The sequence below is a fragment of the Anolis sagrei genome, chromosome 6 (genome assembly GCF_037176765.1).
Source record: "Anolis sagrei isolate rAnoSag1 chromosome 6, rAnoSag1.mat, whole genome shotgun sequence".
Taxonomy (NCBI): domain Eukaryota; kingdom Metazoa; phylum Chordata; class Lepidosauria; order Squamata; family Dactyloidae; genus Anolis; species Anolis sagrei.
Window position 1 is genome coordinate 22,342,601 of NC_090026.1, and position 15,757 is coordinate 22,358,357.

A 15,757-nucleotide genomic window follows, 5' to 3' on the forward strand; every position below is an offset into this window, starting at 1 on the left:
TAGTTAATTTTTAATATTTCTGATAGTATTGGCCTTTATTTCATATTTCTGGTAGTGCAGTTCGAGGCTTTCTCACTTTAGATATCTTGCTCTTTTCTTTAGTTATCTAAACTGTATCCTTTCAGACAACACAACACAAGGAGTTGGTAAAAGACATATTTTTATTATTGGCTAGTAGGTTGGCAGGAAGGAGAAAAAAATAATACATCCTCTCCCTTCCAATTCACCAATCATCTTTGGACAAAAATAGAGGGCCAGAGCCAGAAAGAGCCCTTGAAAATCTGATACAAAAGTATGCTGGGCGAGCAAGGTGGCAGAAAGAAGGGGATAAACAGAGGGTTGTGTGTGACTCTTAGAGCCCCCATCAAGGCTCATATCTGAACCACCCTCCGCAACAGGAAAAGGAAAGACCCTGAAATGCCACTCCTGCAAACTGGCAGAGACTTCTGCATGGGGAGGAAGAAGAGAGGGGAGAGAAGAAGAAGAAAATGACAGTACCTCCCCATCACTCCAACGAGGGCTCAAACTGAAGTGCAGACAAACCCAGCCTATGTGCAAAGGATCTTTTAAGACACTTATAAGGGAAACAGGGATTAGAAAAGAAAAGAAAAACTATTCTGATTAAGGGAGCCATCAGCAGCCAGGGCTGGTAGAGTGGGGAGCACACAAAGGGGGATGCGGTGAAAGTTTTGTCAGTAACTCTTTGTAGTGTGTTTTTTTTCCTTTCCTCATTTAAATGTATGGATGTCAGTACCCCCTTACAGAACAGCTATCGTCACTCCTAGTTATCCAAGATAAAAGACAATGTAGGACAGGTTTTCTGAGCTGGAGAGAGGAGGGGGTTCATGAGACCCTCCAGCCCAACTGTAGTGTGAGATTGAGGTGATCACTGTAAGTTAAAGTTTATGGGAGCTCAAGCTTGGAGGAGAGGGAAGATTTGGACTGTATGGCTTGAGGGCAGCTTCCAACCCTGTCCACCGGACTTTGAAGGGAGTGGGGGAGAAGGGCACCAACTGGGGAGGGGGAGGCAAAGGGACCCCCAGATCCATCAGTATTTCCGCTGCAGCTTCTGGAAGTCGCTCGTGTTGAGCCGTGGCCGAGGCAGGTCCCCAAACATCTCTGTGCCGTCCGAGACTCGCAGCACCAGCGCCCGCATGCTGGCAGCAATCTTCTCAAGATCAGGAGATGAATGCTGCAAAAAGGGAAGTACAATGAGAAAATGGAGGACTTTCGCCCCCTTATTTCCCAGGATTTTCCACATTTCCTGCCCTTGGTGGTTCTTAACTTCACCTCTTAACAGTGCCTACCATGCAAAAATGTTTTTTTAAACTACCATCCCCAGGTCAACAAAAATAATTCTCCCAACCTTGGGACTTCACCTCCCACTTGTCATAGGCATTCAATACTTTTGAAAATATCCAACATCAAGAAAGCTGATTTCTGCCTAAAATACACACCAAACTATTCTGCACCATTTATTCTGCTGGCACTGAAGAAAATTAACAAGTAATAGCCAACCACAAAACACCTGAATTTACAAAAAATATTAGTCATATGAATTCAAGGCTAACTGCAGGCATAGCAGATCTCAGAAACTTAAAAAAAGGATGACAGCCCTTACTTATCTGGTGATTTAGGAATCAGAACATTGTCAGAAAGTAGAACTGGTTGAGAACTGAACACAGGTTATTTTAGCTCACAAATGTATTTTAGCCACTGGAAAATATGAGACCTGCATAGCTAGGTTTGCAAGGCTGCATGATCTCCCTGAAGGCAAGGTTGCTTGCTCATCTGCTCACTGGACCCCTCCTGGCTTATAAAATCAGACCGGGGGTGGGGGGGGGGGGGTCGGATGGGGACTGGCAGAGTGGGTGCAGGTACTGGTGAACACCTCCTTCATGCAGGGCATAATGCCAAGTATTTTCAAGGAGGCAGTAGTTAGACCCTTATTGAAGAAACCGGCATTGGCTCCCACTCAACAACTATAGGCCAGTACTAAATCTCCCCTTACTCTGCAAGGTTCTAGAGAAGGTGGTGGCCTCACAACGTCAAAGGTTCTTGGATGAAACCAAATATCCAGATCCATCCCAATCTGGTTTGAGGCCTGGCTATGGGACAGAAATGATACTGGTCGCCTTGGTGGATGATCTATGAAGACAGCTAGATAGGGGGGAGTGTGTCTCTACTAGTTCTCCTGGACCTCTCAGTGGCTTTTGATACCATCAACCATGGTATCTTTCTGGGTCGTCTTTCTGGGATGGGGCTTGGAGGCACTGTTCTACAGTGACTCCGGTCCTTCCTGGAGGGACAAACCCAGAGGGTGGAGCTGGGGGACTCCTGTTCGACTCGCAGGCTGTTGGCCTACAGGGTCCCTCAGGGTTCAATTCTGTCCCCCATGCTGTTTAACATTCACATGAAACCGCTGGGAGAGATCATCCAGAGTTTTGGAGTTCAGTATCCAATCTATGTGGACGACACCCAACTCTTTTACTCCTTCCCACCAAATGCCAAGGATGCTGTCCTGGCCCCAAACCAGTGCCAGCCAGCAGTGATGGACTAGATGAGGGCCAAAAAGCTGAAATTAAATTTAGACAAGACGAAGGTACTCCTGGTCAGTTGAAAGGCGGATCTGGATATGGGATTACAGCCTGTGTTGAATGGGGTCTAGCCCACAGTCTGGGGGTGATCCTGGACTCATCGTTGACCCTGAAACCCCAGGTATTCCAGGTATCAGCAGTAGTCAGGAGCGCCTTCACACAATTAAAACTTGTGTGCCAGCTGCATCTATTCCTCGAGACGCCAGACCTGGGCATATTGAGTATTTGTGTAGACTTTGGTCCAGACCCATCATTGTTTGAGTCTACAGTGATCTCTGGATGCAGGTGAACTACAACTCCCAAACTCAAGGTCAATGCCACCAAACCCTTCTAGTGTTTTCTGTTGGTCATGGGAAAACTGTGTGCCAAATTTGGTTTAATTCCATCGTTGGTGGAGTTCAGAATGCTCTTTGGTTGTAGGTGAACTATAAATCCCAGAAACTACAACTCCAAAATGACAAAATCATTTTTTTAGTGAAGGACATACATTGGGTTGTTAGGTATCTTGTGTCCAAATTTGGTGTCAATTCCCCCAGTGGTTTTTGAGTTCTGTTAATCCCACAAACGAACATTACATTTTTTATTTATATAGGTTATTATTATTATTATTATTATTATTATTAGGTTGCAAAAGATACAAAGTGATTACAACTTTGAAATCCCTCAGCAAGCACAGCCAGTACCCTCCCCTACTCACCTTGCTGGTCTCTTCATCTGAAGATCGCAGCTCTTGCCGCTGTTCCTTGAAGCCCCAGATGGGCACTGACACCGGCAAGGATTTGGCATATTGATGGCTGAGTGTTGGGGGGGCCACCTGCCCTGGAGCCTCTTCGCTCAGACTCCCATCTAGAAGAACAGCCAGGAGTGGGAAGAGTGGGCGCAGAAGGAGCAGAAGAAAGCGGGAATCAGTAACAGTAAGCACTGTCATCTCACATTATCCTGGGGGTGGGGTGGGGGGTATCCTAACTTAACCATTGTACAAAGTTTCACCATATTCCCAAAAGGCGTTGGGAACTACAACAATATCAACCCAATCTCTTGTTTAACTTGACTTTAATATCTGAGTTCGCTTTTTTGATAATGTGTTGTTTTTCAGTTATTTCCCCTGGCCACCACTTACCATCAGTGCTCTCCAAATCGGAGTCAAAGAAGGGTTCGTAGTCCTGCGTTGGGGAGTCCTCATCCATCACAAACAGACCTGGAAGTGGATTTTGGATGGAAATACAGGGGGGGGGGGAGTGGAGAGAAAGAGAGTTTTCAAAACACAATAACAGCTATTGTTGTTTTCCATAAAGGGATCCCATAAGTAAAGGCAAGACGGAGCAATCTCTGAATCAAATACACACATGTCTTTGGACTGGGACGTGGCTTTTATTTAAACTCTCATCAAAGATTTTAGGTGAAGTGATGCAATGGGTTAAACCAGTGGTTCTCAACCTGTGGATCCCCAGGTGTTTTGGCCTACAACTCCCAGAAACCCTAACAGCTGGTAAACTGGCTGGGATTTCTGGGAGTTGTAGGCCAAAAACAACCGGGTTACCCCAGGTTGAGAACCACTGGGTTAAACCCTTGAGCTGGCCGAACTGCTGACTTGAAGGTCGGCAGTTCAAATCCATGAGATGGGGTGAGCTCCCATCTGTCAGCTCCAGCTTCCTATGTGGAGATATGGGAGAAGCCCCCCACAGGATAATACATCCGGGTGTCCCCTGGACAATGTCTCTGCAGACGGCCAATTCTCTCACAGCAGAAGCGACTTGCAGTTTCTCAAGTCGTTTCTGACACGATAAAAAAATTAAACATTTCATACATTCATAAAGTTTAAAGGTGTTTAATGGAACATCATGTCCAAATCCTTGCTGAATTCAGTATCTTCAACTAGGGCATCTTCTGCAGGTAGCTGTCCAGCCTCCATTTTTGAGGAGACTCACCACTTACTTTAGGCAAATGGTTCCATTATTGAACTATTCTGATAATCAAGAAGGTCCTTCTAATGTTAGAGCCAAGGTGAGGAACTTCTTGCTTTTCTAACTCACCTTTCTCCTAGTAAAGGGTCCATGTGTTCCTCGTGATTTCTACATCAACATACAATTCTAACATGAGTTGGTACATATAACTGCTGGAAAATAACTGGTAACTAGTTTGGTTTGATTTTGCCTCTCTGTAATAGATCTATTAGATTGTCAGCTATCACAAACATGAACAGTAAACAGTTGTAGTTTTTTCAGGCTATATGGCCATGTTCTAGAAGCATTCTCTCCTGACATTTCGCCTGCATCTATGGCAGGCATCCTTAGAGGCTGTAAGGTCCTCACAACCTCTGAGGATGCCTGCCATAGATGCAGGCAAAACGTCAGGAGATAATGCTTCTAGAACGTGGCCATACAGCCCAAAAAACCTACAACCACCCAGTGATTCCGGCCATGAAAGCCTTCAGCAATACATTGTTATGACAGTTCTTGCCATTGGTTATTGGGCACTGTATTTGAGTTTAGATTCTTGTTTTATATGCTTTCGGTTTTATTCTGTATTGTATTGTGTGTTTATTTTATGCACTGTTTTAGGCACATTGTGCCATATGTAAGCCACACTGAGTCCCTTCGCGGAGATGGAGACGGAGTACAAAAAATAAAGTTGTTGTTGTTGTTGTTATTATTATTATTATTAGATGCTGAAAGATCCTGGATTTTCATATGTGGGCTCTTCATAAAGACAGAAATATGTGAATCGTGCATTGTATGAATTAGGACAATATGTTAACTTTACAAGGAAACACATGGATAATTTAATTGAAAAAAATTATTTGGGATTAAATGGTACATAATCAGCTATTTCCTGAAAGTAAATAAATAAATTTAATAGTAATAATAATAGTAATAGTAATAATAATAATAGTAATAATAATAATAATACTTAATTTGTATTCTGCCTAGGGGATCTTGCCTAGGGGATTCCAGCAACCAAAAATCACCAAGGCAAACATTCAGTGCCTTAAAACAAGTACAGACATGAATACATGATAACCCACCCAATCCTAAAGCAAACTGATATCCAATGACTAATTATAACATAAGACCTAACATTATACAAACAATTAAACATTAACATTATATGTAACCATAAAAACATGAACCTCAATTTACGGGGCTCCCAAAGGTTCATTAAGAGAATTACAATTGACTATAACTGCAATAATATCCATGGCGCTGTATGCTGCATGGCATGAATTTTGACCTTTCCTTATGGCTGCCTGAAAAACCTGGCAACACAATCATTACGTGATTAGGATGTCAGACTAGACGGCCCTTTTATCAGGTCCAGCAGGCCTCTTATGTTCTAACTTACCCTCAGAGGCAGATTAGATGACAAGTTAGTTCAGATATGGAACAGCTTTCTCTAAGATAGCAGCCTCCCGATAGCAAGGACTACATCTCTCATTAGTTAAAGTTGCTAAGTAGGGATAATGAGGACAGTAGTCCAACAGATCTTTAGAGTACCAAGTTGGACGAGACTCATCTAAGAGCATTTTATTCAACCAAAGGGGATGAGTCCAACGGTTGCAGACCAACATGGACTTTCTGGCTCAAAATGGGACTCCAAGTGACTTGGGCCAAGGAACTTTACTGGGTTTCAGCAATAACCACAGACACCACAGAGACCTATGGTCTTGGCACGTCTCAGCATTAACTCCCTAACCCCACTCGCTAAAAATACCCCTGCTCTTCTCTACGCATTCAGGAGTATCATGTTCATTCGGCCAATGGACAAACAAGGTTGGGGGGGGGGGGGTCACAAGGGAGCAGGAGAGGCCAAAAGATCAGAAAGCAAGATGCAGAGCTTGGGAAAGTGCCCCTTTGCACTAACCCCAGAAATCCTCTTGTTGGGGATTATGGGAATTGTAGTCCAAAATAGTAACTTTGGAAGAACTAATATATATATATATATATATATATATATATATATATATATATATATATATTTGGTCGTGTCAGGAGCATCCTGTTGTGAGAGAATTGGCCGTCTGCAAGGACGTTGCCCAGGGGACGCCTGGATGATTTTGATGTTTTTATCATCCTTGTGGGAGGCTTCTCTCATGTCCCCGCATGAGGAGCTGGAGCTGATAGAGGGAGCTCACCCGCCTCTCCCTGGATTCGAACCTGTGACCTGTCGGTCTTCAGTCCTGCGGGCACAGGGCTTTAACCCACTGCGTCACCGGGGGCTCCATAATAATAATAATATGGAGGCTCAATAATAATAATAATAATAATAATAATAATAATAATAACTTTATTTATACCCCGCTACCATCTCCCCAAGTGACTCGGAGCGGCTTACATGAGGCTGAGCCCACAACACATCAATAACAAAAGCAATAACAACAAGCAATGCAAAACAATTAAAATAAATCTCATAAACAAAATAAGCAATAAACATGAACAATAGCACAACACATGAATTACACATGAGGACACACAGAAACCTGGTTGTTTTAGCGAGGTTATAAGCTACAAAGAAGCATGGTATCTTATCCACACACCCTACCCCGGAGTCACATATGTTGTTGTTCTGTGCCTTCAAGTTGTTTATGACCTATGGCCACCCTAACAGACACCTATCACAGGGTTTTCTTGGCAAGATTTGTTCAGAAGAGGTTTGCCACTACCTTCCTCTGAGGCATAAAAAAGGCAGAATACAAATACACAGTACTTTTTTTGCTCAGTAGTTTTGTTCATCCAAAAGTAGCAATGCTTTAGGGAAAAATGAGAAGGGTTTTGGATGAATAACTAGCTTGTGACAATAACAGCCCTCCAAACTTTATAAGATCACGTCCTCTCTCGCATTGTTCCCTCTTTCTATGCAATGTAGACAAGTGCTTATGAAGCGTCTAAGACAGTGGTTCTCAACTTTCCTAATGCTGTGACTCCATAATATGGTTCTTCATGTTGTGGTGACCCACAAACAGAAAATCATTTTTGTAGCTACTTCCTAACTGTAATTTTGCTACTGTTGTGAATCAGAATGTAAGTATCTAATGTGCAGGATGTATTTTCATTCACTGGACAAAATTCGGTACAAATACCCGATACACCCAAATTTGAATGCTGGTGGAGTTGGAAGGGAATGATATTGTCATTTGAGAGTTGCAGTGGCTGGGATTTATAGTTCACCTAAAATCAAAGAGCATTCTGAATACCACCAACACTAGAATTAGGCCAAACTTGGCACACAGAACTCCCATGACTAACAGAAAATACTGGAAGGGTTTGGTGGGCATTGACCTTGAGTTTTACAGTTGTAGTTCACCTACATCCAGAGCACTGTAGACACAAACAATGATGAATCTGGACCAAACTTGGCACAAATACTCAATTTGCCGACATGTGAACACTGGTAGAGTTTTGGGGGAAATAGACCTTGACATTTGGGAGCTGTAGTTACTGGGATTTATAGTTCACCTACAATCAAAGAGCATTTGGAACTCCATCAACAATGGAACTGAACCAAACTTGGCACACAGAACTCCCATGACCAACAGAAAATACTGGAAGGGTTTGATGGGCATTGACCTTCAGTTTAGGAGTTGTAGTTCACCTCAATATGCCAAAATGTGAACACTGGTGGAGTTTGGGGAAAATAGACCTTGACATTTGGGAGCTATAGTTGCTGGGATTTATAGTTCACCTACAATCAAAGAGCCCCTATCTGATGGTCTTTCGCGACCCCTCTGAAACCCTCTTCGCGACCTCCCAGTTAAGAAACACTGACCTAAGAGCACAACAACAGCATGTTTACCTCAACTCACTATATGTCCTTTGGCCATTCCCTAACATCTCAAGCCCAGCGCTTGTGGAAATCCAGAACTTGGAAATAATTACATTTCCTGTTACTTTTGGGGATATTAAACATTAAGTCTTCTGTAAAATAGTGTCATAGCTAATATAGCTATTGATTTTGTATAATAAATAATTATTCTTCATTACTTTTAAAATGCCCTGTGAGGTCTTGGGGGATTTGAGATCAACTTCAGGTTGCTTCTTTAAACTTCTCATTAGAATAAAGAAGCTCTTAAATGAACAGGACCAGATATTATTAATTAATTGGTGCAATTGCTCCTGATTCATCAATAGCTAGGGGTCTAATGATGAAGGGAAAAGTGTATATCTTGCTTATTCTTCTTTCCCAGCCATTTCCAGAATCTCCAGATGTTTCTGTTATCATCCAATCTACTATATATTACTTGAATAGCAGAATAAAATGCACAGGATCAAGATGCTAGTGTCACTGAAGTGGCTGAGCTGAAAATAGTTCACTCATGAAGACTTTGTACTTCAATCTTTGTATTATTTTAATTATTATTTAATTTCAATGTGATTAATCCTAGATGGGCCCCCTGGTGGCGCAGTGGGTTAAACCGCTGAGCTGCTGAACTTGTTGGTGGTTTGAATCTGAGGAGCGGGGTGAGCTCCCATTGTTAGGCCCAGCTTCTGCCAAGCTAGTAATTCAAAAACATGCAAATGTGAGTAGATCAATAGGTACCACTTCTGTGGGAAGATAACAGCTCTCCATGCAGTCATGCTGACCACACGACCTTGGAAGTGTCTACGGACAATGCCGGCTCTTCAGCTTAGAAATTGAGATAAGTACCATTCCCAGAGTCGGACACGACTAGACTTAATGTCAGGGGAAATCTTTACCTTATACATAGAACAGTTCATACATGTGCCAAAAAGGGAATCCTGTTTTTTAAACTGCTCCATGGCACTAATCACCTTAATCCAGAACCTTCTCTCTGTCCCACCACCCTTTCAGGCCCCTTCTACACTGCCACATAATCCAGGTTACTCACATTATCTGTTCTGGTAGGAACAAGGGATAGGGCTTTTTCGGCTTCTGCTTCCACTCTAACTTTCTCCTAGAGAGATCGGAATGGCCCCATTCCTGCTTGCCTTTCATAGGAAGGGGAAAACCTTCCTCTGCCATTGGGCATTTATCAATTGATGGGAGGAGAGCTGTTGGGACACTGTCATAGGATTCTTGAGTGGGTGTGCAATTTTAATGCATTTCATAGTTTAATGTTTAACAGTTTTAATGACACAAAAGTTTTATTATTTTTATTAATTCTTATAGTAAAATGTAAATGCATTTACACTGATTTTACTTGAATTGTTTTATATTTATTGATAGCTCGCTTGAGTGGTTCAAAAATAAATAAACTAATAAATAATCCAGTTCTCAGTTAACGCTTAATAATCACACTTTTTAAAGATTCTGGAGAAACCACCCATATTACTTCAGATTTTGCCTCTAAACTATTATTTTGGCCTATTAGCAACAGCAAACACAGGTCTTGAAGGACTCCCTTCTATCATGCATACTTCCAGAAATGATACATGTCCACCATTTTATTTTACTGTTGAACCTTTGGCATATTCCTTAAGCCAGGCTTTTAAAAAAAAAATGGGGATGATTTGCAGTGTTCTAAACCTTTGCCTAATGCAATTTGTTTTGTCTTGCTTTTGTGCTTCAGTTTTGTTGATTAGAAAGCAAACTATGTTGACGTACAACATTAGGATGCACATTTGATGGAAATGCAGCCTATATATGTGAAGCTTGTTTTACAGGAATCAACAAATTTTACAGGAATCAACAACAACAAAAACATACTGAGGATACACATGCTTTTGCTCTAAAATGCAGATTTCCAAGCCCTGAATTGGTTATGTGGATAGTTTTGATCTGTGTATAACAGGCATGGGCAAAGGTGTTTTGGGATTCAACTCCCACAGGGAGGGCCAAAGTCTGCCCATGCCTGTGTATAATACTCCTAGCCAACAAAGAAAAAAGAAGAGGGATCGACCAAGGGCAAGATGGATGAATGTTATCCTTGAAGTGACTGGCTTGATCTTGAAGGAGCTGGGGGTGGCAATAACCAACATGGAGCTCTGGCATGGGCTGGTCCATGAGGTCACGAAGAACCGGAAGCGACAGAATAAACAACAAAGCCAACAATGAGCAGCCACCTATAACTCGGTTCTCTCTTTTTTGGGAGGATTTGGTACATTTTGGAAACAAACTCTACATATGTTTTTTAAAAACAACCCCAGACTTACCGGTGGTGTCACTAGGATGGTCTCTGCCACCTGGCTGCTCCAACTCAGTCAACGTGTTCCTGTCTCCTTCATCATCATCATCTTCAGGTTCCTGGACTTCGGAGGCCTGTGGCAAGGGCCCCTGGGGCGTGGGTGTCCGGTGTGGGGCAGGCTCCTCTGGAGCGTAGGTTGGGGGCAAGCTCCTGGAATAGGAGTCATGGCTGGGAGGCGGGCGAGGGGTGGAGGGAGGGCGGGCCGCATAGGTGAAGGCAGTGGTCTTGTGAACCACCGCAATATCTTCGAGGTAGCGTTGGACGGCGTCCGCCAGAGCACCACTTCCATGCTGCATGTAGCTGAAGCCGGTCGGGGGTGGGGCCCGGAAGGCGGTGAGCAGCACAATCTCGTTTCCTGTCTGACGCCGGTACTGTTCTGCTGCGGCAACCAAGGCTGCCCAACTCTCCTTGTGGTTATCTGCCATGTCTGTCATCCTGGAGAGAGAAAAAAGCATCAATTGAATTGATATTTTTATATGTGCATGTGTTTTATTGTATTTTATATTGTGTTCACTTTTATTTTTGTTTTTAGGCACTTTGTGCCATCTGTAAGCTGCCCCGAGTCCTTTCGGAGAGATGGTGGTGGCATATAAGAATAAAGTTATTATTATTATTATTATCAATGCTAGGATTATCACACAAGCAAAAAGAGAAGGGCATTCAAAAGGCATGGGCGAACTTAGGCCCTCCAGGTGTTTTGGACTTCAACTCCCACAATTCCTAACAGTTGTTAGGAATTGTGGGAGTTGAAGTCCAAAACACCTAGAGAGCCAAAGTTCGCCCATGCCTGGCATTAACGCTCTATCGAGTATTTTTACAAAAACTTAGCCAATCCCTTTTTATGTAGTTCAGTTGACTTGAAATATTTAATAGTCTGTACTTGGTAAAAAGAGACTTGGTTTTAAATTACCCACATTTACTTGAGTCTAATGGGCCATCAAATCTAATCCTCAATTCTCAAAACCCTGAAACCAAAAAAAGTATTTGCTGATGAATGTATTCACGACAAAAGGTGCACTCTTCATAATATGCCCATTACGGTTGCTGCCTGCTTAGAATTCCTTCTTGAAAAAAAGTGCTAAAACACCAAAGCTTTCCGCAATGGAAAAGAAAATCTTAGGGTGCATCTATGTTCTATGTTCAATGTACAATCTATGTACAATGAATCCACTTTCATTGCCTTGGTTCAATGCTATGGAGTCATGGGGTTAGTGATTTTACAAGGTCTTAAGACTTCTCCGCCAAAGAATGATGATGCCTCAACAAACTACAAATTCCAGGATTGCATTGCATTGAGCAATGGCAATTAAATTAAAGATTTCATCCCTCAAATAAGAACTCCAGGTGCTCCTGAAGCAGCTTCCCCTTCTGCTTTAGGTCAGCATTAAGATTACCATATTACACAAATCTAATGCACACCCTAACTTTGGCACGGTAATTTAGCCAAAAAAGGTGAGCATTAAGTTTGAGTAAATTCGGCATGTTGCTGTTGTGTGCCTTCACGCTGTTTTTGACTTACAATGCCCTAATCATTTAATATTTTTGCAAGATTAATTCCAAAGAGGTTTTCCATTGTTTCCTCTGAGGCTGAGAGAACAGGATGTGCCCAAAGTCCAACAACAAGTTTCATGGCTCAGTGAGGATTCAAGCCCTGATCTTAAAAGCTGTAGTTTAATGCTCAAACTATCCCTCTATACTAGCTCTCAAAACACAAATTATTACACAATACAGATATCAGAATGGTTGCTTGCAGGATTACAGCTCCCAGAATGCCTCAACAGCTGCTTATATTTACTGGAGATTATGGAAGTCTCAGCCTAAAGAATAATTTTCATGCCTCTTTTCACAAAATGTGTTACACACATTTTCTGAAAGTCTTTCTATTAAAATAACTACAGTAGCAGACTCTTGAGGGATTTGTAGATGCTGGATAAATGTAGATTCTAGTTCCTTGAGAGTTACTATTAAAAGTAGGCCAAACTAACACTGTACCCCATACTATACCATACCATAAATTCTGTCTTTACTTGAGAAAAATATTGAAATGGAGTAATCAAAAGCAAATGAAGACAAACTTAATGTAACACAGTTTTACTGTATGATTTAAAAAGAGCTTTTCTTAGAATTCAAAGGATTATTTCTTCAAAAAATTGCTGGCTGCTTGAATTTTGGTCTACTGTAATCATAAAGAAGTTACCATATCATTTAGGGGCTAAATAGTTTCAGCTGAATCAACAAACCAAGATAGGGAAACAATCTCAATACAGTGTAATATCGGTTAATATCACACTTCATTGACTAGTGCAGGCATAGGCAAACTTGGGCCTACTAGCTGTCAGGAATTGTATGAATTAAAGTCCAAAACACCTGGAGGGCCCAAGTTTGCCCGTTGGGAAAGAGACCAAGAGTCTTGGCTTTTTTGTAGAGGAAAATTTGTTAATAAATCAGAATAGCTGGGCTCTGGGTGCAGTTTGACCCTCTGTAACTGTTATGAGTACAATGCTAAGGGATTGTGGGAGTTGTAGTTCACAAGGTCTTCAGCCTCTTTGGCGAAAGGGCCCTGGCACCTCACCAAACTACAAATCGCATAACTCCATAGCATTGAGTCACAGCTGTTAAAGTGGTATCAAACTACAGGAAAGGGCACCAGCTACAAACTGTGGAAAGGCAGAAACCAGGAAAATCTGGGTCCTCTCAGCCTTGCATGGTTGCGTTGTTTTCGTCTTTTCCAGTTGTTGTAAGCCGCTTCGTGTCTTGACTAGAGAGATAAAAGTGGGATGCAAATAATAATAACAACAACAGAAACCAGGGCACCTGGGCCCTCTCAGCCTTGCATGGTTTTGTTGTTTTCTTGTTTTGCAATTATCATAAGCTGATTATGTCTTGACAAAAGAGATAAAAGTAGGGTGCTAATAATAATAATAATAATAGAAACCAGGACACCTGGGCCCTCTTAGCCCTCCATAGTTGTGTTTTGTTGTTGCTGCTTTGCAACTATCGTAAGCAGCCTTCTGTCTTGACTAGAGAGATAAAAGTGGGATGCAAATAATAATAATAATAATAATAATAATAACAACAACAACAAAGAAACCAGGAAACCTGGGCACTCTCAGCCTTGCATGATTGCATTGTTTTCTTCCTGTTGTTTTGCTATTGTTGTAAGCAGCTTTGTGTCTTGACTAGAGAGATAAATGTGGGATGTTAATAATAATAATAGAAACCAGGACACCTGGGCTCTTTTAGCCTTGCATGATTGCATTGTTTTGTTGTTGTTGTTTTGCAATTGTCATAAGCCGCTTTATGTCTTGAGTAAGAGAGATAAATGTGGGATAATAATAATAATGTATATATAATAATAGAAACCAGGACACCTGGACCCTCTCAGCCTTGCATGGTTGTGTTGTTTTCTTTTTGTTGTTCTGCTATTGTTGTAAGCAGCTTTGTGTCATGACTAGAGAGATAAATGTGGGATACTAATAATAGTAATAATAGTAATAATAATAATAATAATAATAATAATAATAATAGAAACTAGGACACCTGGGCTCTTTTAGCCTTGCATAGTTGTGTTGTTTTGTTGTTGTTGTAAGCCGCTTTATGTCTTGAGTAGAGAGCTAAAGGTGGGATAATATATATATATATACACACACATACATATAATATATAATAGAAACCAGGACACCTGGGCCCTCTCAGCCTTGCATGGTTGTGTTGCTTTCTTTTTGTTGTTTTGCTATTGTTGTACGCAGCTTTGTGTCATGACTAGAGAGATAAATGTGGGATACTAATAATAATAATAATAGAAACTAGCACATCTGGCCTCTTTTAGCCTTGCATGGTTGTGTTGTTTTGCTATTGTTGTAAGCCACTTTGTGTCTTGAGTAGAGAGATAAAGGTGGGATAATAATTATATATATATATATACACACACATATGTATATATATATACACACACACACACATTATACAATATAATAGAAACCAGGACACCTGGGCCTTCTCAGCCTTGGATGTTTGTGTTGTTTTGCTGTTGTTGTTTTGCAGTTGTTGTAATCAGCTTTGTGTCATGACTAGAGAGATAAAAGTGGGTTGCAAATAACAACAACAACATAATAACAATAATACAAGCTAGGACTACAGGACCACCTGCAAAAAGAAGGGAGAAAGGGGAGAAAGCTTAAGAAAGGCTTTGGGAAACACTCCAAATAAGGCTTCCATCATAAATGGGGTCCAATGTTTGGGGGAAACATTGGCCCCCATTTCAATAAGGAAAGCAAACAGAACCCAAGACTCGTAGGTTCCCTCAGATAATGACATACATTCATGGGAAATGGGTACAAAATAACTATTTTTCCAGACAAAGCAAGTTGGGTGAAGGATACAATGATAGCCAACGCCAAACATGAGGCAAAGCCCCCAATGGCCCCAGAGCATTCCCCTTCCCATTGATTACCTTCCTCAGCTTCGGGACTCTCCTTCCGAGCTTGACCACCGGAGCCTCCCCCGCCTCCCCCTTTCGGGGCAACTAGGCCAAGCCCTGACCTCTCACCTTTAGCCTTCCCCAGGACATCCAACTCCCCCTCCTCTTTAAACAACAACCGCCTCCTCCTCCTCCCCCTCCCTTCCCCACCTCCTCGGCCCCGCCTCTTCCGGTTGCCCTCAGAAGACATGGAAGCGACGCCCACGCCTTGCCCTTTCCAAAGATGGCGGAGGAAAAGGCAGCGCTAGGGAAAAGCGAGCGTGAAGGTTTTTCTGCCCAAAGCGAAAATGGAGTTAGAAGATGACGTAGGAAAAGGAGGCGGAGTCACGGGGAAGGAATAGAGGAGGCACTGCAGGCTACTTCAACCAGAGAAATCAGCACCTGGTGAACCAGCCTGGACACAGCATATTATTCGAGAACACAGGAATACTGGACCACTCCAACAACCACCATGTCAGACTTCACAGAGAAGCCATTGAAATCCACAAGCATGTGGACAATTTCAACAGAAAGGAGGAAACCATGAAGATGAACAAAATC

The 15,757-nt window shown here is 42.0% G+C and overlaps 1 protein-coding gene across 1 annotated transcript; it reads right to left on the minus strand.

Annotated features, from left to right (window-relative positions):
- Nucleotides 1-143: 143 nt before the first annotated feature.
- On the minus strand, nt 144-15,359 carry AKT1S1 (AKT1 substrate 1). The gene is made up of 5 exons (XM_060780508.2): nt 15,191-15,359; nt 10,706-11,172; nt 3,718-3,795; nt 3,295-3,443; nt 144-1,192 (listed from the first exon to the last, which is right to left on the minus strand). Exons 2-5 carry the CDS (start codon nt 11,169-11,171, stop codon nt 1,049-1,051), a joined length of 837 nt encoding a protein of 278 aa, XP_060636491.2. The 5' UTR covers nt 11,172; nt 15,191-15,359; the 3' UTR covers nt 144-1,048.
- Nucleotides 15,360-15,757: the final 398 nt, after the last annotated feature.

Excerpts from the sequence above, each read along its gene's own strand:
- AKT1S1 (XM_060780508.2), bottom strand. The coding sequence starts at position 11,171 with ATGACAGACATGGCAGATAACCACAAGGAGAGTTGGGCAGCCTTGGTT. Across the intron at positions 3,444-3,717 it reads CGATTTGGAGAGCACTGATG|ATGGGAGTCTGAGCGAAGAG; the intron begins GTAAGTGGTGGC and ends CTGTTCTTCTAG. Across the intron at positions 1,193-3,294 it reads CAGATGAAGAGACCAGCAAG|CATTCATCTCCTGATCTTGA; the intron begins GTGAGTAGGGGA and ends CCCTTTTTGCAG.